The 24,336-nt window shown below is 37.0% G+C and overlaps 1 protein-coding gene across 2 annotated transcripts; it reads right to left on the bottom strand.

The window, feature by feature from the left end:
- Positions 1-5,165: 5,165 nt before the first annotated feature.
- STRAP (serine/threonine kinase receptor associated protein) lies at positions 5,166-23,116 on the bottom strand. Of its 2 annotated transcripts, none has more exons than XM_031033906.2 (10): positions 22,672-23,116; positions 21,833-21,968; positions 15,350-15,431; positions 14,702-14,774; positions 12,052-12,148; positions 11,250-11,387; positions 9,727-9,863; positions 7,648-7,797; positions 7,019-7,081; positions 5,166-6,272 (listed from the first exon to the last, which is right to left on the bottom strand). In XM_031033906.2, exons 1-10 carry the CDS (start codon positions 22,781-22,783, stop codon positions 6,211-6,213), a joined length of 1,050 nt encoding a protein of 349 aa, XP_030889766.1. In that variant the 5' UTR covers positions 22,784-23,116; the 3' UTR covers positions 5,166-6,210. The 2 variants fall into 2 exon arrangements, with proteins under 2 accessions (XP_030889766.1, XP_006738771.1); XM_006738708.3 differs by having other exon boundaries at positions 7,019-7,084; positions 22,672-23,115.
- Between the last annotated feature and the right edge of the window lie 1,220 nt (positions 23,117-24,336).

Below are 24,336 nucleotides of genomic sequence, written 5' to 3'. Positions count from 1 at the left end.
TCCAACTACAGGTGTGTTCCCGTGGTCAGCTAGAAAGCCCTGACATCCCTAAGAGATACAAAGACAATAAATGGAATTTTGTTTTTAGGGGCAGATACAATTCTAAGCCAGATTCTAAGCCATTTGCTATACATCCACATATAATGTAAACTTATTAAAAACAGACAAAAGTGGTGAGATCCTAACTCAGTTAAAATACCAGAATCAGGGCAGCCTCCAACAGCAGACATTTTAGCAATGTATTTTTTTTTTATTTTTTTTTAAAAGATTTTATTTATTTATTTGACAGACACAGTAAGAGAGGGAACACAAGCAGGGGGAGTGGGAGAGGGAGAAGCAGTCTGCCTTCGGCTCAGGTCATGATCCCAGGGTCCTGGGATCAAGCCCCGCATCGGGCTCCCTGCTCCGCGGGAAGCCTGCTTCTCCTTCTCCCACTCCCCCTGCTTGTGTTCTCTCTCTCGCTGTGTCTCTCTCTGTCAAATAGATAAATAAAATCTTTAAAAAAAAAATTAAAAAAAAAATAAAAATAAAAATGTCTTTTCTCTTACGAAGGCTGTGGTGGTAGAAAAAAAATGTAACAACCTCACTTGTCAAGATTAGAAGCAAACCATTTTATCTTGCCCTGATCTACTCCTTTTCTTCTTTAATCGACTGGTCCACAAAATCCCAAAGTTAGAGAATCATTGATAGAATAAATATATAATAGTAAGTGCTTCCTATGAGTTAAGTTCTTACATCAATTATCGTTATTTCAAAAAAGAAAACCAGATATTTCCAAAAAAAATCTGTGGGAGAACTGTCATCTCCTTTCACAGAAAGAAACTAAGGCTCAGAAAAATTAGTCTAAGTTCTAGAGGATGGTTTAAAACCCAGGCAATATAATCCTACAGACTACACAAGTGCTGTTCCCACTATCCTGTTGAAGCCAAACTCATTAGACCACCCATTTAACCTCTGAAAGTCAGGTTCTCCAAATATAAAATGGGTAATATCTTACCTTCATTGGGTTATTGAAGATATTCTGAGAAAGTTCTATTCTCTCATTAATTATATGGAGTGACTCAACCTGTAAAGTATTATTACTGTTCATTTAGAGGCTTTGGCCTTGTTTCCACAGGTAAATTTGTTAGATGCCTCCTTTGTGTCTTCAGGAACTCTGTTGATTCTATCCTGGTCTAGGTGGTACTCTACCCACTGGCAATTGTGCATTCCTATAAACAAAGAAAAGTGAATCCCCCTAGTATAAGAGCCAACATGTACAGTAACTTATATGGCAACCCAATAGGAATCACTTTTTGTTTCAAAATGTTAATCCTCCTGGTGTAAAACATAGGTAGCTACTAAAGAAATGTTTTCCCCTAGTCTGCATTTTCAATTCCCATTTTGTTGTTGCTCCTTCTGGAAAATTACATCTATGTGGCCTATCCCTCTACCCTTAGTCTCAAAGAAGAAAAGGCAGCTCAATTAATAATTCCACTGAATTTGAACTACTAAAAATGTAACACCTTAAATTATAAATTATGGCACATATTTACCATACTATTTTATAGCCATTAAAAGAATGTGTTGAACTTTACTGATAGGAAAAATTCTCAAGACAATTTACCGACCACACTCAATCCTGGTTTCTTGGGCAAAACCTCTGGATGATACTAAAACTGAGAAGTAATGATACACAAGTGAAATGACTAAAAACTAGGTGGGAATTCAGTTTCCATGACCTACTGCACAGTAGGACATAAAGAGGAGGCTCTATAGGAAAAACGGAATGGGAAAGTGGGTGGAGATGAGACCATCATACAAGCCGGACTCTCCTAGGTAAATGGGCCTCAGGTTGCCTTTGGCTGTACATGGGCAAGGGCTTTGAGTGGATTCCTACCATGTCTGCTTCTTCAGTGAACAGGATGTCTGCTGCATGCGGAATAACTGGAAAATTATCTTCCTGGTCTGATAAGATTTGGTGCTAATTTAGGACCTTGTTTCAACAACTTTTGAGCACTTACTAGCATACCAGCCTCTTTTCTAGGCAAAGGGTAGTACTGTTGAAGATGAAAAATAGGTAAGATAATTTCAGATAGTGATAAGAACTATGAATAAAACAAAGGCAAAATAGTAAGTGACAAGAGAAGGGATACAGGAGGACTTGAGACCCAAATCACAAGAAAGGGTTAGCCATGCAAATATTTAGGGAAGAGTGGACCAAGTAGTGGACATAGCAAGCCAAGTGAAAAGGCCTTGAAATGGAAATGAAGCCACCATGGCTACAGCAGTGCAAGCAAGCAAAGGAAAAATGAAGAGGTCACAGAAGTCCAAAGTCTGATCATAAGAAAAAGTGGTATAATGGGAAGCCACTACGGATTTATATAAGGCAGTCCCCTGGCAGTCAGCAAGGCATGGCGATAGTGTCAAGTGAGAAATAAAGAGAGCCTGGTCTAGAGGGGTAACAGTGGAGAAGAGGCAAGGTAGATTCAGAAGAGCCCACAGGATTTGTGTATAAAATAGAAATGGGGATGAGAATGAACTCAAAGACTTCTATTTTTTTAAAAGATTTTATTTATTCTAGAGAGAGGGAGAGAGCAAGAGAGCGAGAGACAGCATGAGCAAGAGAGGGGCAGAGAGAGAGAATCTCAAGCAGACTCCGTGCTGAGCACAGAACCTGACTCGGGCTCAATCCCAGGACACTGCGATCATGACCTGAGCCAAAACCAAGAGTCGGCCGCTTACCTGACTGAGCCACCCAGGTGCCCCAAGGACTTCTCTTTTAGTTTAAACAAATAATAGGTAGTGCTGGTTACTGGAATAAATAATAAGTTGAGAAAGAAATCAGTTTCGTTGAAAAATTAAGATTTGTCTTAAGTAAGTCGGAGATACTTACAAAGGTTAAGGGGCAACACTCAACTATGCCATTAAACCGTGGTGCTCAGGGAGACAGACTGGATATACAAATTTAGAAGGTATCAGAAAATACTGAATGTCATAATAATAGATGTGGTTTTTATTCCTTTGGAGAAATGGAACTAGGAAGTACAGCCCAGCGGAAAAGGAAGAATTGGCAAATATAGCAGTCAGAAAAGTATAAGGAAAACCAAGAGTGTGGTTTCATAGCAATGAAAAAAATGTATTTCAAAAACAAGTCAGGCGCGCCTGGGTGGGGTGGCTCAGTTGGTTAAGCATCTGCCTTCGGTTCAGGTCATGATCCCGGGGTCCTGGAATCGAGCCCCGCATCGGGCTCCCTGCTCAGCGGGGAGTCTCATTCTCCCTCTGCCTCTCTCCCTGGCCTGTGCTCTCTCTCTCTCTCTCTCAAATAAAATCTTTAAAAAAAAAAGCAGACAACTATTGATTGCTGCCGAAGGTTTAGTAAAACAAGAACAGAAAAGTGATAGGTTAGAAACATGAAGAACACTGGAGACTTTGACAAGTGCAACTTAGATATGTACTTGACCTTTTTGCTAAAGTTAATTCTACTAGAAGATTCTACCATTACATAGTGTGATAGGCAGACTAATAGCGTCCAAAAGATGTCCAGGTCCCACGCACATACACACACACACACACACACACACACAAAGATGTCCATGTCCTAATTCCTAGAACCTACAAATATGACCTTATATGGCAAAAAGAGTTTGTAGATGTCATTAAGAATCTTGAACTGGGGAAATTATTCCAGGTAGGTCCAATGTAGTCACACATGGCCTTTTTTTTTTTTTTTTAGTGAAGGCGGGTGGCAGGAGGGTCCAAGATTTGAAGATACTAAGCTGCTGGTTTTGAAGACAGAGGAAGAGACCATAAGCCAAGGAATGTCAGCTTTTAGAAGCAAAACAATGCAAGGAACCAGAGGCTCTCCTGAAGAAATGCAACCCTGTCAACATCTTGATTTTTAGATTAGTGAGACTCATTTTGGACCTCCTTAATTGTAAGACAAATTTGTGATAATCTGTTACAGCAGCAATAGAAAATCAATACACAAAGGATACCAAACTGGTTGTTTCCATAGTCTCCTAGGTGGTCTATACCCAGTATATATGATTACGAAGAAAAACAAGGTTAGCCTTCAGAGCCAAATAGTAGGGGTACCTGAAGTGGCACATTCAGTTAAGCGTCTGACTCATGGTTTCGGCTCAGGTCACGATCTCAGGGTCATGGGATCAAGTCCCGTGCATTGGGCTCTGCACTTAGTTCAGAGTTTGCTTAATCTCTGAAAACATGCCCTGTTATTAAAAACAAAAGCAGCAGGGTGCCTGGCTGGCTCAGTCCATGGGGCATGTGACTCTTGATTTCAGGGTTATAGGTTTGAGCCCCACATTGGATATAGAGATTACTTACGAATAAAAAAAAAAATCTTAAGAAAAAAAAAACAAGAACAGAAGTAGCTAATGTTCAAAAACAACTCTATTAATCTGGCAAAAGCTGAAAATTGATATGACTTACCTGAGTAACCAGTATCTAAAAATGGGCTAAAAGCTTAAGAACTTGACAGTTTGTATCAACCCAGAGATGTGACCAACATGAACATTCTAGTCACAAAATAAATACAAGGCGTGGTATGACAGAACTTCATGGCCTGAAATTCTCCAACTTACAAACTTAACTCAAAACAACTTTCATAGATTCTAAGCTATCTGCCACCCAGTGATGTGTAAGCATGTATCTGTGTATGGTCTTCAGATTTTTATAAAACCTAAGTAGACGAAATCCCCTTGAATCATAACTTTCATAAATATCCAGCAATTTCATGATTCCATTCTGGCACATATAAATCTCAACTTTAAGGTAAGTCAGATTCTGACTAGACTCTAAGCAGCCCATGGTACAGCCAATATTGCTACAGCAAAGCAGAGGACCAGGCATGTGGCAAGAGGACACAAAACTACCATCCTATGAGACCGTGTGTGGCTGGTCAGTGGCTATCTATCCCCATGACATACCTCTCTTGGCCTTCAGAGGCTGTCACAGCCAATAGTGCTTTCTTAAGATTACCACAAATCCCTGGAAACTTACTCTTTGCTTGGTTATTTCTTGTAAAAAAAAAGTTATCAAGGGTCATTCACAAGATGAATAAGGAGACAAAAAGCAATTTGACAAGAGATGTTATTCATTGGTCTAAAGTATTTCTGTCACTAGTTTAATATACTCCTATTTTAAAAAATAAGTACAAGTGTAAACCCAGTTGACCCATTTTATTAGAAGGTTGGTAAAAAGGTTTTTTGAATGCCATCTGCGCTTAAAGGATAAAGTAAAATAAACATTGCAGATCTACAATTATCCCACTTTTTTCTATCTGCATACACACATACAGATACACAAAAATGCCATTAATGCTCACTGAATTTTAACAGATTTGGGGGATGGTGCGATTTCAAGCGATTTTCCTGCTTTCTGCCAATTCTGACTCACCTTATTTTTTTTCTTATAACTAGCATGTGTCACTTAAGTAAGTCATTACTCTGAAATTTTTTTAAAAAGCAGGTCAAGCATTTCTATCCAATGCAAGAGGAAGGTAAATGCAAACCCAGCGAAAAACATGGAAATTTTAAAAATCCAGTACGAGTAACTGAATTTCAAAATTAGGAAACAATATGTTTACTAAAGATTGTTTAACCATATTGTCTTTTGATATAGTTATAATGTAGAAAAACTTTTGGCAATTTCCATTTATAAACTCAAATCTACATTTTTCCCAGGAAACAAACATTGTTTTGTTTAGAGGCATTTTATTTAGACAACTAAAACAATTAGATATTCAGAAGCAATGTACAATGAAAGAGAAATCAAACCAATTACTTTATCATGTATTCCCTCTTCTTTACAACTAAAGCAAAAAAAAAAAAAAAAAAAAAGGCTTTCTGCTTTAAGGGAAAAGTCAGAAAAATAGGCCAATATATTTTTCTTCTCCATAATAACATAAACAGCTACAAGAAATCTAATTGTAATAAGAGAAATTGGATGTTGGCTTGCACATATTCATTAAAAAGACAACAGGCCATCATACCACAAGAGCCTAATTCCACCTGCCTTCATCTGATACTCTTGCCTTTTCACGTACAGGTTACACCAAGTTAGTTCCAGCACTGGAGCTAATTCACATTCCCCATTATTTACTGCTCATGTTTGCCTTAAGCAGAGAGTAACTCTGGGAGGCTGATGCTTTTCTCTGCTTGCTTGTTTTAGTCCATAACTTGTACATTATCTGTGGCATATGCCCAATGCTCAGGCCTTCACTTCAGGAGTTGAACTATAGATGGAATCTGAATTCTCTGAAGCAATTTCTTCTGTAATGAAAAAATAACAATTAAAAAAACCCCACATTAGTCAACTTAATAAAGAAAATTTCTGTGTAACGAAGGCATAAAAAGATTTTTTCAGTGTGCTGGTGAGGGGAGGCAAAAGAGAACAAGGGCACATACCATTCATGACTAGACTCATGGCACTGAAAATGCAATGAAAAAATAGTTCCTATATTTCACCCATCAAACTCTTTTATACCATAACTGAACTTCCCAGGGTCCCCTCTTCTAGGCTAAGCTTTCAGTGATTCCAACTATCTAGTAAGCACTGAATTAAAGTCTTATCTTGAAAGATCTGGCCCCCTCCTTTATTTATTCAAGTTTCAAACAATATTATATGATCAGTGCATCTTACAATCTGTAATTCTAGATTTGGGAAACGGCACTTGGTACATAGTAAGCGCTTAATAAATGTTAAATAACAAATATAACTGTGACAATTTGTTTTTTTATTTTAGCAACTGCCTCAAGTTAGACTCCAAGGACTATAAGAGTAACCACCTCAGATCCACACTACATCTCCGTGACTGTACTATGCAGTAGATACTTAAAATATTTTATAAACATGTATATAAAAATACATATGTATATAAAAATACATATACATAAACTTTCCATTATTTAAGTATGTTCATATTTAATAAATTTCCTTTGTCAACGAGTAAAACTCACCTAACACTTCAATTTTAAATCCCCCAGGACTCTACAAAAGTTAATTCATTAGTATTTACCTAGCTCCTCTTCTGTTGTCTCTGGAAAACTGATCTTTGGCTTTGCCAGCTCACCACTATCTTCTTCTATGAAAAGAAAAGCAATCATGATTATGTGAATTACAGTATTACCAGCAACCTCCAGTATTTAATAAGTAAGAAGAATACACCAACACTATTCTAAGCAATGAGCTACAAAACCTAATAGGAACCTCCCCTTTTTAAATAACTGTGATTCTAAAATAGTATGTCTTTCCATCAAAGTTCACTTTTAAGTTCATACCACAACTACTTTGGGGTCAATAACTAAGTATTTTTATTAAAAACATGTCTACCTTATTAATAAGAATCAGTGAGTAATACCAGAGATTAAATACATTTACTTAGAAATTCTTCATATCGCCCTCTAGCAAATTTTGAAATAGGTCCATGTCATTCACCAAATGATCTGGTGTAAAAAAATTCAGGAATAGAAAACACACACACACACACACACACGAAGAATAGAAAACACAACAAAAAAATTTAACCAATAAAATAACACAGTAGCCAATTTATAATTATGGGCTTCTCTGCTTAAACCGTATCAAATAAGTTAAAATCTATAGCACCCCCCCTTAACTTGATTAACTTTGAATACAGATGCTTACCAGGAAGTACACATTTCCAAAGGCCGTATGTTTTTCCTACCACAGTTTGCCATAGTCTCAATGTTCCATCTTCAGAACCACTGGCATAGAGTTCTCCATCAGGACTAAATCTCACACAGTGAATAGGACCAAAGTGTCCTTTGTAGGATTCTGAAAAAGAGAAGGGCTATTAGATAATTTAATACTTAAATGTTGGTTAAGTATTGATACACTAAGGAAAATACTGTCTGTATTATTGGGAAGATGTGAAAATCCTAAGTGCAAATTCAAAGAACTAAACTTCATTAAAAATAAAGTGATTCTTATCACAAAGTGGTATATAATGTCTACCATTTCTCTGTAAAATTACCCCCTTCCAATTCTAGCACACATTATGGTGTCATACTGTCCCTCTTAAAAAAAAAAAATAAAAATAAATAAACATATATATATATATATATAAGGCTTCATGTCCCAAAAAAGGGTAAAGGAAGGGAGTAAGTTTTACAGAAAGCAGATCTAAAGTCTGTCAGTTTGATCCCAATTTCCACATCCTAAACTCACTGCCTATTTACCAGGGAACCAATTCTTATTATGACCACAGAGAGCCACCAGATGGAGCTCTTTTACACACACTGCCTCTTAATTTCCTACCAGACTAGAGTCTACCAGTCATTCTGTCACACAGAACATGAAGATTCAAGATCAATGCCAATCCTTAAATATTTTAGTCTGGGGAATTTAATGAGAAAATGTACAGATAAGTAGTAGTATTGTTCTGTTTAAGTCATATCCTTATTTATGAACTTTCCTCTTCTATTTTCTAATGCCTCATCACCTTTGTGTTTTCCAAGTCTTTACTATTTACTAGACCAATGCTTTATTCTGTTTTCAGGTCCATTCAATTCAAGGACCCTCATCTTTCCCCATCTCTGTCCAACCAGAGAGAATCAAGAGAGTATTATCATGACAGTAAAAATTTTCATGAGAGTAGAAAGAATATGAGAGGTTTGGAATGAGAATAAGCTGGGTCCAAGGTCTGGTGTTCACTAACTGTGACCACAGATCTCAGGCAAATAATTTACCTCTTTTTCAAAAAGAATAAAAAACGTGACCACAACATTCTGAAACTTTGAAAACTGACATTAAATAATAAAAAAGGATCTCTGATTTAAAAGTCACATATTCAAATAATAAAGGGTGAACCATAAGCAATTATAATAGATTCTATATGGTCCATTCACCAAACTTCCACTAGTCCAACCCAAATCCATTAGTTTTCCCAAAAAAACAAAACATAAGGCTGTCTTTTGTTCTTTGTGCATAATTCTAACAAGCTTAATTTCATTGGGTGGTAAAGCAGGACAGCTAGACAAAGTAGCAGCTTACAGAAAAAGAAATTAGAAAAACTAAATATACTAGTTCAAAAAGCAAATTTTGTGAAGGCTAAAAGTAGATACTGAGAACCATGATTATGACATACCTACTCAATCAGATAAATGTAAAATTAGATGTACATTAACTTCAAATTAATCTTACATGCCCTTCCTCTGCCTTTATGAAGGACTATTATGAAAGTGGAAGCAAAAGTCAGACTCCAAAAAAATCCAAACAAACAAAAATCCCCTCCAATTCAGATGCCTAAGGTATCCCTGTAATACACCATAGCTGTTTTTCGCCCACACTATTCTCAACAGAGCTTAGAGATTCTTACATTGGCAATAGGGGGAGCCAGGTAGATGGGACTACATTCCAGCACTATACTTCAGAAAAAACAAATACCCTTACATCTGTTTAACATGATTTTGATGTACGACTGCCTCCTCCTACCCCCAATAAATATACTGCCCTATTGTATAGACTACCAGAATACAATGAACTTAAGTTAAAAGAAAAAGGTAAAATTGAGAGTCTGGCATGCTTTATTTACACCACTGTAAATACTTCTACCAAAAGTGGAAAAAAATCCTTTACTTTTTTCACTTGGAAATAACAAGCTTTAGTTAGCTAAAAAATTTGCTAACTGAGGTGTTAATTACTGAAAACCATTTGATAAATGTAACCGTATCATTTTAAGGGAGGAAAAAGAGAGCAACTCACCTAATTCTTCTCCACTATTATAATCATACTTATAAAGTTTAAAGTCTTCACCACCTGCAACAAGGAATTCTTTCTCAGGATGAAGAGAGGCAGAATTGATGGTTGCAGGAGCTTCAAAGGACTTAATTGGGTCCAAACTGGAAAATAGTTTAAGTAATATTTATAAATTTTGACTACATAAACAATACCAGGAAACAATTACTTTTAAACTGTTCCTAATTTCTGAAACCCAAGAAATGATTATATCTTCATTTAGTCAAACATAAATAGTGATGTTAAAAAAAAAAAAAAAGCCTTCTAAATAATATTAACAAAAAAAGTCCAGAAGGATACTATGCCAAGTGGAGTTCATTCCAGGAATACAAAGACACTTTGTGCAGTGAGTGCTTTCCTGGAAATGACTGTGCTGGCTAATTAACAATAGTATGGCTGATATATTTGGATTTTTGCATTGAAAGAAATTTAATTCTGTATTGTTTGATTTTTCCATGACAACCACGCATCTTTGAGAACAGAAAATGTTTTATAATAAGTAATTAACATAATGGATTATTTATACATTATTCTCAATTGCTGAGAATTTATAAGCTTCTGCAACAAAACCTTCAGTACTACAAAAATATAAAAACTGCTAAAGATGGTTCCGTTTTTACTATCAAGCTTTTGAAAGAATAACCAAATTTGGAACTACAGCTATAATAAGAATCAATGCACATGAACACCTTCACATGAACATCAATGAGTTTGGACATCAGCTCTTTTCAGAGAAACTGATACATAATTTAGTAAAACCTATCAATACACCAAGCAAAAATATTTTCAAACAGTTTTTAATAGCTAAGAATAGTTTAAAATAAAAAATCAAAATTACACTCATAGGGCCCTAGTAACTAAAAAGTAAATACCCACACAAACACACACATATAATGTTATACAAGTGTAACAAAGAAAAAAAGACTAACGGAAAATACAACTACCATTAACACTCTGGCATCTATGGTTGAAGAACAGTAGGTAAATTTTTTAAAATTATCTTTTCCAAATTTTCAACAAGGGCATTTAACTACACTTATAGTCATAAAAAAATTAAATCTGTTTTTAAAAAACATCATTAGATCTACACAAACTTCGGAATAGAAGAAAAAAATCACTATTTCTCTAAAATTGTAAAAAGGAAATTAATAAGAGAATCAAGATGACAGTGGCTTTTTACAGTAATGAACATTAATTATAACACTAGTCTAGCAATCCTTTTAAGAAAAATATAATTTAAAAAAAGAAAAAATTTAGAAGTTACTAAATTTTACCAATAATGTCCCCTAAATATTGGAAATTAATTGGATTAATTCCTCAGTATATCAAATTCTTAAAATACATATTAATAATGGCATGGAAACTTTTCCCCATATTATATAGTATAGGCCAAGATTTGCCTTGTTAAAAGAGTTAAATACCTTTCACATGTGCCTTCCAATTTTTAAGATACCAAAAAAAAAAAAAAAGAAGGTATTTCTTGGACATACCTTACTGCACTATGAAAAGCAATAGATCGTCCATAGGTTATTACCAAGATCTCTCCCTCAGGAATATATTCCATACTGCTAACAGACATATTAAAATTTAGAGATTTCACTTCTGTCATGGTAGCATGATCCCAAAGGCTGCAAAAAAGAGGAAAATATGGTGGTATTTACTCACTTAAGAAAAAGCTTAATTCCCAATTATATCTACAGATTAACCAATGAAGAATAATCACAGTTGTAGTAAAATCTCCTATATTCCAATTCATAAGTTATAGATGATACAGAGAAATTTGGGATTCCTATACAATGTTACATTACTTGGTATCTTGTTGGTGAAGTCAACTTTAATACTTAAATATACCTCCCTTAGCAAACTATGCTATAAGACATGTAAGTCCTAATCTTACCAATTTTAGCATCACTCTAAAGAACAGTTCTTACACTCTGTGAATCTGATGATAGCTATATATATTTCCACAGGAAAAAACATCAGGTATCAGCACACAAAATTATGTATACGATACCAGGAGTTTCATGGACCCCCCCGTAGCCAGCTTGTCCATTGAATCAGGTTAAGAGCACAGGCTTATAAAGATGTCAGTAATTTTAATTAAGTGTCTTGTGGATTCTGCTCTAGGTTTATAACAGTATGGACAGCTCCAGAAAAATGTGATCTATGTGCAGCTTAAGTTTCAATGTTTAGAGATAATCCTTCATACATACAGTTATGAGAAATATTTAAAATATAATCACTAAGGTCAAATATTTTTCAACTTTAAATCACTAAAGAAAAATTACTTACCGGACAGTTTTATCATCAGCTGAAAGAATCTGTTTATCCTCACTGCACCATAGAGCTTTTTTAATACCAGAGGTGTGACCGCTGATTTCCTTAGGTTCTTAAAATGAAACAATTTAAATTACATTTGTTAATATTTGCTTTTTTAAACTGAGCAATACTGGAACAATTAAATATGTAAAAAGAAAAGAAGTACACTTCAAATTAAACTGCAACTTTTCAAAGTCCAACACAATGCAAACTTACTGTTTCCACAGAATACATGTGGTTTTTCTACACTGGAACAAAAATTTATCTGCATGACAAAGAACCCAAGAACATTGCTGCTATATGTATCTGGGAGTGAATACACCACTCCCTCCATGCTATGTTTCTGCTTTCAAAAGCATTACTGTAGCACAATGAAATAAAAAAAAGCTAATCCAACATTACCACTAACACTGAGACCCTCGTCTAAGCCACTGTTGGTAGAAACAGGAAAAAAGAGGGAAGCAGGCTGACAGGAGAAAAAGACAGTAAAAAACAATGCAGTAATTCCCAAGAATATTTCTACAATGAGATCAAAGCTTCAAAAAACAAAACAAAACAAAACCACCACCAGGAACCTATCTCTGTTGGAGACTTTCCCTTCAAAAGATTAAAAAAAAAAGAACAACTGCTCAGTGTTATCTTTGGGCAAAAGCAGATGCTGGAGGCAAAGCCATCCAACCCTACTTTGATTTTGGGCAAGTTACTTAACCTGCTGAAGTAAAGGTTACTTAGCCCTTTCATTTTTTCTTCTGTAAAATGGGATAACAACAGTTACTACACCTCACAGTTTGAGTATGAGGATCAAATGAGAATATACACCTAAGGTTTCTAACCTGGAGTTTTACATACAGTAAAAGCAGTTAACTGCTATTATTTCTATTGCCAGTACAAAAGAAGAACCACTTTCAAAAAGCAGCTTTGAGAAGGGCCTAAGGCCTGAACTAACTTGCTAAGTCAGAAAGGCACAATGACTGAGGTCCGAGTACTTTGCTATGTTTTGGCGTAAAGTTATAAAAGAGAATGAAGAGAAATACCTCCAGATGCCAATGAAGAATAATCTATAAATGTAGTCTGTTTGCTCACCTTAGAAATGCTTTTAGGAAAGAGACTATCTTGAGAATAACTGCTTAATATCCAATGTAGCTTTGACTTTCCTACAAACTTCTGAAATTCATAAATGAATGAATAATACCCACGATACAAAATGTAAGACTATAAAATAAATAAAACAAAATCCTGTTCATTATAATCTGGTAGCTTTTGAAATATATATTATGTATTATGTGACTAGAAAAGCATTAAGATACTACAAAAGAGATGAATATCTGGATCAGGGGAAAAAGGCATCTTTTATGACTTCCGTGCAGTAAGAGAATTCATAAAGGAAATAAATTTCACCACCAAAAACTTTACAATGTGTATACCATAAACTTATTAACAAAACTTAAAAGCAAATGACAAATCAAAATATAATAAAGAACCTTAAAACCAGTAAGAAGATGAACATCACAACAGATAAATTGGCAAAGGGCATGAACAGACTATTATTCACAAAGAACACATTAAAATGGTATTCAACAGTATTTTAATCTCGTGAATAATTTTTTTCAAGTTCACAATATCACAGAATCATTTTTCTTCTATTAAATTGGAAAAGACAAAGTTATCAGTGTTTGCCAGAAGAGATTAGCTATAGATATACATTTTTATACTTTGGTGGAGCACACTTTGGTAATACCTACCAATGGCTTCCAAGTGTACCTCCCTTTTTGTCCCAACAATTCTATTTCTGTGTAGTTATTCTATAGAATTGTGGAAATATCTGCAGCTATAAGGATGTTAAGCGTAATACCACTTATATTTAAAATTTGTAAATAGCCCAAATGGGCCACAGTAAGAGATTGGTTAATCGACTTATTCATAGCATAAAAAACAATAGTCATTAAAAACAGTAGAGAGAATATTTAAATACATGAAAAAATTGTAATTTTTTAAGTTTTAAAAATTCTTCTGATTAGCTAATATATTCATATGGTTCAAAAATCTGAACAAAATATGCACACACTAAAATTCTCACTTCTCACCTTCTAGACAACCATTCTTTCTTACCAAAAAGTAGTAACACTGCTATGTACCTTTTTAAACTTAAATGATAAAAATTTGGCAAGATGAATTTTTAATTTTTAGGAAAACTATGTAAGCACAATGTAGGAACATTAAAAAAAGATATCTGCATAGAAAAAAGACTGGAAGGGACGCCTGGTTGGCTCAGTCAGTTAAGCAGCTGCCTTCGGCCCAGGTCATGATCCCAGGGTCCTGGGATCCAGTCCCACATCGGGCTCCTTGCTCAGCAGGGAGCCTGCTTCTCCCTCTCTCTCCCTCTGTTTGTGCTCTCTCTGTCAATAAATAAAATCTTTAAAAAAAAAAAAAAAGACTGGAAGACTATGAGGCAAAAATTAAAAAATACTAATAGCGATTAATACTGGATGATGAATTGTTTTCATTTTTCTCTTCGTGACTATCTTTAATTTCAAATTTGAGTACTGAACATGATTCCTTTAATCAAGAAAACTTATTTAAATTAAAAGAAAATATAATACAAACACATATAAATTACACTTACCTGCTTCAGGCTTGTTCAAATCATATATGCGTAACAGTTTATCCTGTCCCCCGGTTAACAAGTAATTACTATCCTGAAAATACACACAAGCAAACTGTTTACGGAGGAGCCATTTTAATAGCTACTATCTCTTTGAAACTTCTTCAACACCAATTAAAATCCAAATAAAGTTTGCAGACATCACAAAGAAATGCAACACATGCCAATTACTTCTGAGACGATACTAGAGAACATTTATCCTTCTCATAATTGCCAAAACCCTTTAAGCTCTACCGTTCAAATGTATTATGCCACCTACCACAAGAATATTCTCCAGCTGCCCTGATCCTCTCCCTCCTAAGTAACACCTCTTTAATGATCTCACATTTATCCTCTCTTCTGAAAGTAGTGAGGAAACATTATTTGCATGTTTTAGATGTTTGTTGCTACTGATGGAGAACTGATCCAAGAGTTCCATGGTATTTTAGGATTAACCAAGTAACTAAATTTGTATGCTTAATCTGTAATTAAATCATATATAAGCCAATATACACCTAATATCACCCCCAAACAAATACAGAATATACAAACCAATCAAATACACGACCATTATTACATCCTATAATAACAGCAATTTAACTCCCTAAAATATATTCCATTTTCTGATACCTGCGTAAAATCCACAGTCTTGACAATGTGTTTATGAGCCAGGGTCATCAATTCATCTCCTGAGACAGCATCCCACACTTTGCTAAAAGTAAAGAGTAAAATTAAAAGATAAATATAATGGTAATTCTGATGATAACCAAATAAGTATGCAAAATGTTATATAAATGAATTATAAGTCTCCCATTCTCTCTAATATCCCTCACTGTTAAGATTCATTTGATTAAATATTTTAATGATTCTAAAAGAAAAGAAATTTATCCCCGTAGAAGCCATATAACCAATCTAATTTTGACAATGGAAAAGATCTACAAATTTAAGTAAATGAGATCAATGAACCAGCCCATCCTTACTTTTAGCCTACAGCCATAATATCCTTTTAGCAAGACTGTAGGACATTTTAACTAATTTTAAGTTTCATCTTTCCAGTTTCTCTATTCTCATGTACATGCAAAACAAAACAACAACAAAAAAAGAAATCCTAAAAAGAATTTACAGGAGAATGAAAGGCCCTGATACAGGTTACATAAAATTTTAAATCAAGACAGTAAAGAAGAAAATATTCTCCCCATGTCTTCCTCAAAGTTGACTCTTAAAATTCTCAAATTCTAATCCAATTAACTTCCCCCCAAAATATCCCAACCTTTGATTATATAATGTTAACACAGGATTTTTAACCTCTCAACCGTTTCTCTGACCCCCTCCAACCCAAAATATATGTGTGGTTGTGTGTCTATACACATATATGTATGCATTACATTAGGGGTTAATGGTCAAATAATACATTAGAAAAATACTGTAAGAGGTTCTCTCAATAAAAAAGATTAAAGAAGGGGAAAAAAAGTTCACTTTATAACAGAAGAGGTCATTGAAAAATAAACAAGAAAACTTTGCTTACTGGGAAAAGAACTGTTAAGAGTGAACAAGCTATGCTCCATAAAGATTTTCATTTTAATATAATTGACATTTATTTTTAAAAATAAAGGGAACAATAAGCGGGGGTTGGGGGGAGAGCATGATCAAAGTAGGGCCAAGAGATCTATAGTCTTTCCCCTCCTATTTAGAAACACCACTAAAATTGAAGATGACACTCTCTGACAGAGCATGCTCTAATCACCTGTACTAACTTTGGCCTATTTCATTATTCACAGTTAAGAGTCCTAAAAAGGGGGGCACCTGGGTGGCTCAGTCGGTTAAGCGACTGCCTTCGGCTCAGGTCATGATCCTGGAGTCCCGGGATCAAGTCCCGCATCGGGCTCCCTGCTCAGCAGGGAGTCTGCTTCTCCCTCTGACCCTCCCCCCTCTCATGCTCTCTCTCTCTATCTCATTCTCTCTCGCAAATAAATAAATAAAATTAAAAAAAAAAAAAAGAGTCCTAAAAAGGGCTTACAGTCCTAAAAATATTCTGGAATAACCTAAATGTTTTCTAATGTATTTTTCAATCTCCAGGCATGAAAGTGGTATTACGTAGCTGGCTGCAGGCTCAAATCAGGGCAATGAAGCATCATTAACAGTATCCTTTCCTCAGCGAACCCTGCAGCATTTATTTCCTGCACAACTCTAGAAGTACTTGTCACCTCCTTAAACTACTGACCCACCTTATATCCCCTGTTTCGTGCATATATTAATGCTGTCTGTTCAATACTTTTCATATCCTGAGAACAGACTTACCACAAGTCTCAAAAGAGGAGATGCTTAACTTTTTTATTTTTATTTCTTTTTAAGATTTTATTTATTTATTTGACAGAGAGAGAGACAGCGAGAGAGAGAACACAAGCAGGGGTAGTGGGAGAGGGAGAAGCAGGCTTCCCGCCAAGCAGGGAGCCCAATGCAGGGCTCTCGATCGATCCCAGGACCGTGAGACCATGACCCGAGCCGAAGGCAGACGCCTAACGACTGAGCCACCCAGACGCCCCCCCCCGTTTTAATTAATTTATTTACTTACTTAACTTACCTTTTTTAAAGCCTTAATAAAAAATTAAGCTTTTCTGGGTGAAAAACATTGCCTAGCTATCTTAACATGCTGACTAAGTCATCAAAAAGGAGGTAATACCACCTTCAATTTATCAACAACCTTATTCAGAGGAAAATTGATCTTCCCATTGTCTTTTACAAGAGAGAAAAGTGATCATACACTTGGTTATCTATAGACTTCAGGGCCCAACTCCAGATCTATTTAATCATCCTCTGGAACAGAGCACAATTATCTTCTCCGCTTTTGGCACTCTCTCCAGATGATTTTAACAAGAGGAAAGTGGAGATGCTAAGAGGATCATGGGAAGTAAAGCTTATATTAGCTTCATGAATTAAAAGACAATAAGAGAAGGGGGTTTCAAGGAATAGTGTCCTCATCACCTGACACAACTGCCCGAATTACCTCAAGATAACATTCCCAAATTGACCCACAGACCAACTCTGCTCCAAAAGAACCAAATTTTCTTCTACATAAACATGACATTAATGAATTTTCTGAGAAACATAAGAATGGGGGAGGTGGGGAGAAGTTCCTAAAAATGATTTATACCAACTATGATTAATCAGGTTAAGTTGGGGAAGCTATTCTTTAGCTGGTTCAAGCTCCATAACAGCAAGCTCCATACAAATCATTAAAAGAGAATATACATAACACTCCCACTCTTCAAAGACAGACACTGAACAAACTAGGAGTAAGACTCAGCTACTATTTATTGAGCAGCTACTACGCAAAAGACGCTATGCTAGACTCCAAGGATATAAGTGGAAAAAGATCTCTCAAATCCTCCCAATAACCATGTGGTCTTACACCCATCTTAGGATACCAAAGCCGAACTTTTAAGAAGCAACCCATGATCAAACTGGAAACACAAAGCAGAGCTAGCACATGGACTCAGGCCTAACCAAAGTGAATGCTTACATCTTTCTTGCCATGATATAGTGGGAATTGGGGGGGGCGGCGCGGGGGAAGCATTTCTTCTTAATATTTAAGAACTTTCTTTGCACAAAACCAGAAAGTTTCATGGCCTTAGCCTCAGAAGTTCCAAAATGACAAATACGAATTTGGTCTAGCGGAATGGGAGCTATCATTGTGACCTTACACACATAAACATACTCATTAGGTTTTAAGCAATGTTCTCAATATTAGAAACATTTTAACTCATTTAATATTCACAACTGACATTTGAGATAAGTGCTATTTCTGTTCTCATCTTTATAGATGATGACACTGAGAAAAAGAGGTTAAATAAATTCCCAAGGTCACAGGATTCGGATGCAGAATCAGGCTCCAGGGCTCACGCTTCTAATGCTACTTGTAAACATAGACACTGGAGACTTGAAATGTTAAGCATAAAAACAACACTGAATACCTATCCAGAGACATGCCCTGGAATGTGGGACTTGGGCTATGAATGCTCTGTAAGTGACCTAAATAAAGATAACTGTCCCTCTGGCAGCAAGATACAATCCTGACTATTCTTTCCAAGACTCAATATATTAAGTATTTAAAGTGCCATATTTTTTCACGCCTTTTTTTTCTCTCCATTTCAGAGGCCGTTATCACATGCAGTAATTTCTGTCTACTTCTTTATCTTCCAGAGGACTGGTATCATCATTCAATCAACTGTACAAACCGAGAGTCTTCACAGATTTTACAGAGACAGGCATCCTTCCCAACAAGCTTTCGCACAAGTCTCTTAAAGATCAGGGCAAGACCATCAGGCAGAAGGTGACAGAGCGTTTTACTCACATAATTAACAATGACGGACAGGGCCCAGAATTTAGGTTAACAAAAACTTATCCTTTCAGAATTGCAATTCAAAAATCTGTCTTTTTTTAATGCTGTTTATAGTCTCTAACATCTCGTTACATTTAAAACTTAATTATGTTTAATTTAAAATACCATTTTATTAACTATTAACTTACCACAGCAGACTGGGACCTAGTTTCAATGACATTTTTTAAAATCCACCTACCAAACCTCTGAAATCTAGAGTTGAAAATCCCAATTTCTACCTCTGTTATAAAATCAATGACATTGATTCCCAATGATAATGTTCCTACTAGACTGAGCAAAAAACAAACTTTGGAGAAGTGAAGGGGGAAAAAAAAAAGCTAAACTCATGGCAATCAGACACAAGTGTTCCAGAAGCAAAACCAAGATCTATAATTCACCCATTCTTTACCCTCTACTTTAGAGAACTTCCTCTAGTTATTTACTCAACAAACATAAGGTATTAAATAAGCCAGAGAATATAAAAAATATAACCTGACTTCAAGAAGCAAGAACACATAAATCAGTTAAGTACTATAAAAGTGCCAGAAGTTTTAACACAGAACACGGAATGAACACTTTCACCGTAAGCCTTCCATCTGAGAATCACTTTTACCAAATTAACAAAGGAGAATGACACACTGCAAGTAGCATGCTGACATCTAAAGCAACATTTGACCTGAAGCTGTTGACATTAAAGGATTTATATAAATTCAAGCAGCTCTTTATTTTATCAGTATTACATACAATCAAAACAGGGCACAGCACAAAGCCTTACAATGGCTATGCATAAATACATACTAGAAATCTGTTCATTGAAGGCACAGAAAAAAGTTCAGGCTGCTGACATTTACAACTTTTTTTACAGATCTCTCATCATCTCAAATTTAATACCGGGTAAGCACCATATCACCCTCTCCTTATTTAAAAACTTTTAACTTGTTTTTTAATTTTACATACAGTAAAATTCATTCTGTGGTATAGAAATTTACATGTTGCAACAAATGCAAAGAGTCATGTATCCATCATCACAATCAATCTGCCTTCATTTTTTATAATAAACTTCGTATATTTGATTTGCTTAAAACAAAGGAGCAGCACATTTACAACTGCTCCTAGTTTGGAACTCTGGAAGAAAGAAAAAGGAGAAAGAAAAACAAGACTACTTTACTTTCCAGACTTGAGTCTAACAAGGTTTACTACCATACGCAATAGCTCTTGACGTTGCCTTCATCAGTTTACACATTTAAGGGTCTGCTATGTCATAAACACAATTAGGAACTAGAATACCAAGATTATGTAAAATATGAAAGTGCCCTGAAGGAGAAAGTGGGTCATTGCAAGTCATTCTAACATATGCAAAAGCCAAAAACCAAAATAGGTAAAGTGTATTCTGGCAAGAAGTTTAGTATAACTAGATTGTAGGGCATATGATGTGCAGTGTCGGGTAATACTGATAAACTAGGATGAGGCCAAATTTTAAACTGGCCAACAAGTGAAATTTAACCTTTAGGCCAGTGATTCTAAGGCTTAACATCAGAATCAACTAGAACTTTAAAAAAGAAAAAAACAGATGTTGGGGACTCCATCCCCAGACCAGTTAAATCAGAATTTGTCAGACACATACATCTGAATATTTTAAAGTTTCCCAGGTTATTTTTGGGTTCACTCAAGGTCATGAACCACTGAAACTGCAGAGGGAAGACAGGAAGATCATTAGAGAAGTGACATGATGAAATTTGCTTTTTTTTTTAAAGATTTTATTTATTTATTTGAGACAGAGAAGGAGAGACAGAGAGCACGAGAGGGGAGAGGGTCAGAGGGAGAAGCAGACTCCCTGCCGAGCAGGGAGCCCGATGCGGGACTCGATCCCGGGACTCCAGGATCATGACCTGAGCCGAAGGCAGTCACTTAACCAAATGCCACCCAGGCGCCCGATGAAATTTGTTTTTAGGAAGACTATGGAAGATGAAAAGACAGGAAAGGTACTAGTGGCAGAGGCATAAAAAACAGAGAACATTCTGCTGGTAGAATCAACAAAGCAGACGTAAGGAAAAAAATCAAGAATATTTAAATTTCAACTTAAAAAACTTAGATAATGAAGAGTAACTGAGTTTAAATATGGGTAAAGCCAGTTAACAAAACCGGAGTAAGACAGGGCTAAAAATCTGGGCCATCAGCACTAGGGCATCACAGAAGTGTGTGATATCACTCCGGAAGCACACGTTGAGCATTTTTTTTTTTTTAAGATTTTATTTATTTGCGAGAGAGAGAATGAGAGACAGAGAGCATGAGAGGGAGGAGGATCAGAGGGAGAAGCAGACTCCCTGCTGAGCAGGGAGCCCGATGTGGGACTTGATCCCGGGACTCCAGGATCATGACCTGAGCCGAAGGCAGTCGCTTAACCAACTGAGCCACCCAGGCGCCCTATATTGAGCATTTTTAAGCACAACCACCAAGATTCATTATCTAGAGTGCTTGTCAGTAATGCAAATTCCTGGGTCCCAATCCAGACATACAGAATAAGTCATTTAAAGTCTCTGAAAATTGATGAGAACCACTGAAGAGAAAAAAAAAGCAGAAAGGACCAGAGTAGAGTTTTAGTGAGATCAAACATCACGTGCTCTACATGGTAGGCTTTGGGTCAGAATTTTATGAATAACTGAGGCTGAAGTTTTGAGTACTTCACAACACAATCCATGGAGATCTTCGAAACTGGCCGATTTGGCTATACTTACGCAGTGAAATCTGCAGCTGCTGTAGCTGCTTTGGTGGCATCCTTATTCAATGTCGCGCCCCAAACAGCACCCTTATGACCCAAAAATGTTCCAATCCAGTCTCCGGTATCTCCCTGGCGTAGCATAGGTTTCCCGTCTAAAACACATTTAAAAAGTGTGATTTAGAAGTTCAAATTACTTAAAATCTAAGACTCAAACATAAAGTGCTCGTGTCAAATAACAAAGTGTTAAACTGCTTTTGTTGTGTAACTATTCTCATTCACTGGGGTCACTAAGAAACGTTCAGAAATAAATTAACTGAAGAGACAAGCCAGACATTCTCGCTGACGCATTTGTAATTCGGTGGGAATATTGATTTGCATCAAAATAACCTAGATTTGAGTCTTATTTTGGACCAACTTCTTAACTGAACCTCAGTTTCCAACTGAAAAATGGGGCTAATACTACATAGGAATGTCCAGTAAAATAAAGGCAATGACAAGTCTCTAAAATAAGGAAAGTTATTACTCGCCTGGCCTCCTGTTTTCTCTATTCCCCATATCCTTGAAAGATTATTTACAGTATATGATGACAGACGCGTCAGCCAAGTGTACAGTCCCGCTTCTCCAGAAATAGCAATAAAAGCGAAATGAGAGGCCCAAGTTGGGGGCAGTACTTAGCCTCGTCAGAGAATCAGAAAAGCCTCCCTTGGCTCCAGCTGCGGAATCCCTAATACAGTGTTTTCCCCATCAGACCACTGTTGGCCCCAATCTCAAAGACTGAGATCCCCCCTTCCGCATTGGGGAGTACCCGCCACTCTACCTTCCGGCCCAGTCCTAGTCGTTAGGGACCCTGCTCACCTTTGCAAGCGCTGATTAAGAAATAGCCATAGGGCGTGATGCCACTGAAGGCCAAATCGACCACAGGCCGCGTGTGGCCCGAGCAGGTGAGCGGCGTCTGCCTCATTGCCATGGCGGCGGCGAACCGAGCGATCCGGCTGTGGAGCCGAGGGTCGTCTTGTCTTTTCCTTCCTCTGCCGCAGAGCCTCTGGCTCAAGGCCCCCGCCCTGACACTGGGGGCTGGGGCTGGGCCGAGAAACAAGAAAAAGAGGCCAATCGGGTAGCACCGAGGTCAGGAAAGGGTTGGGGATGGGTCAGGGAGTCTGCGACGGGCGACCGACAGCCGCCAAGGGAGGGAAAGGGAGGGAGGGAGGAAAGTAGGGGAGGGGGAAAACCGGAGAACCGGCAGCCACGACCCGCACCGTCCACACCGGTACTGGCAGGAAGTGACGATCCCAATGACGCCAAGCGTCCGTCGGAAGTGACGATCTAGCGAGAAGGCAAGTTTGCCCGGTAGCGGAGCGAATAGGACAGCAGCGCGCAGGCGCGAGATCAGTGCACGTTGGGCACGTGACGCTGGCCCCCGCCGGCTACGTACGCATGGAGGAGCTCTAGACTTCGCCGCGGAGTTCCCCCGCGCCAAGCTCTGACCAGCCGGAAACGGCCTTTCTGTCCCCGGGCGGAGTTTGGTGAGTGCGGAAGCTGTGACTGCTCGTCTCAGACTCTGGACCTGGCGGCCCCTGTGGATTAGGCGCCAAGCAATCCAACTGGCTGGGCCTGTGCTTGCTGTCTGAACATCTAATCTAGAATGGACAACCAGAGTTGTTCCCGGCGGCGGCCCAAACCAGCAAACATCGTTTAAGAACTTTTTTTTTCAGTTCTTATTAACAACTACAAAGGCAGGCCCTCTGGGGTTGTCTTTAAGGCCCAGAAGAAAAATAATTTCTCCAGGGACTCCTATGTAAAAATTCCTGTACTGCTAGCATTTTAGACATGAGTGTTATGTGACTTTAAATACAGTTAAATTTAAATCGCTTTCCCTTTTAAGGACTTCGAAGGTCTCTAGAGCAGTGGTCCCCAAACTTTTTTGATAAAATATTCACATCAGTAAAACTTGAGTCTGCACTCCCATTATGGGGATAATAATGTGTATATTAAATGCATGTGCATTATAATTAGGCAAAAACATGCTAGAAGAATATAAACTAAATATAAATAGAAACTCTGGTATTATCTTCCTGCAGGCAGCCCACTTAGGGTATGGGTATCGCTGCTCTGTGTAACAACCGGACTTCTTTGTTGTTTTCTCATACAAAACCTTTGTAAGCAGGAAACATCCTATCTGGGGCAAGTTGTTTCTTTCCTTTGATACTAGACTGTAAACCGAAGACAGATTTTTGTGATTCTTTCACCCAGTACAAGTATCCCCAATACTGTAATATCTTAGCACATACCGATAAATCAGCACAAATGATTGAATGTTTCCTTCTCCGTCATCTTTTTTGTAATAAACATGTATCGTATTTCAAAATTCAAGTCTTGAATGAGGACTTGAAGTACTTCCACATTCTATTTTGTTCATCCATCTATAATACAGACTTGCCACATATGTTTTCCATTATCTTTGGTTCTACTTCCTCTGTGCCAACCTCACCCTATGGTCCAACACACACAGAGACTCCATTC

Source organism: Leptonychotes weddellii, chromosome 5 (genome assembly GCF_054177405.1).
Source record: "Leptonychotes weddellii isolate Sample4059 chromosome 5, ASM5417740v2, whole genome shotgun sequence".
Taxonomy (NCBI): domain Eukaryota; kingdom Metazoa; phylum Chordata; class Mammalia; order Carnivora; family Phocidae; genus Leptonychotes; species Leptonychotes weddellii.
This window is presented reverse-complemented; position numbering and strand designations above follow the sequence as displayed.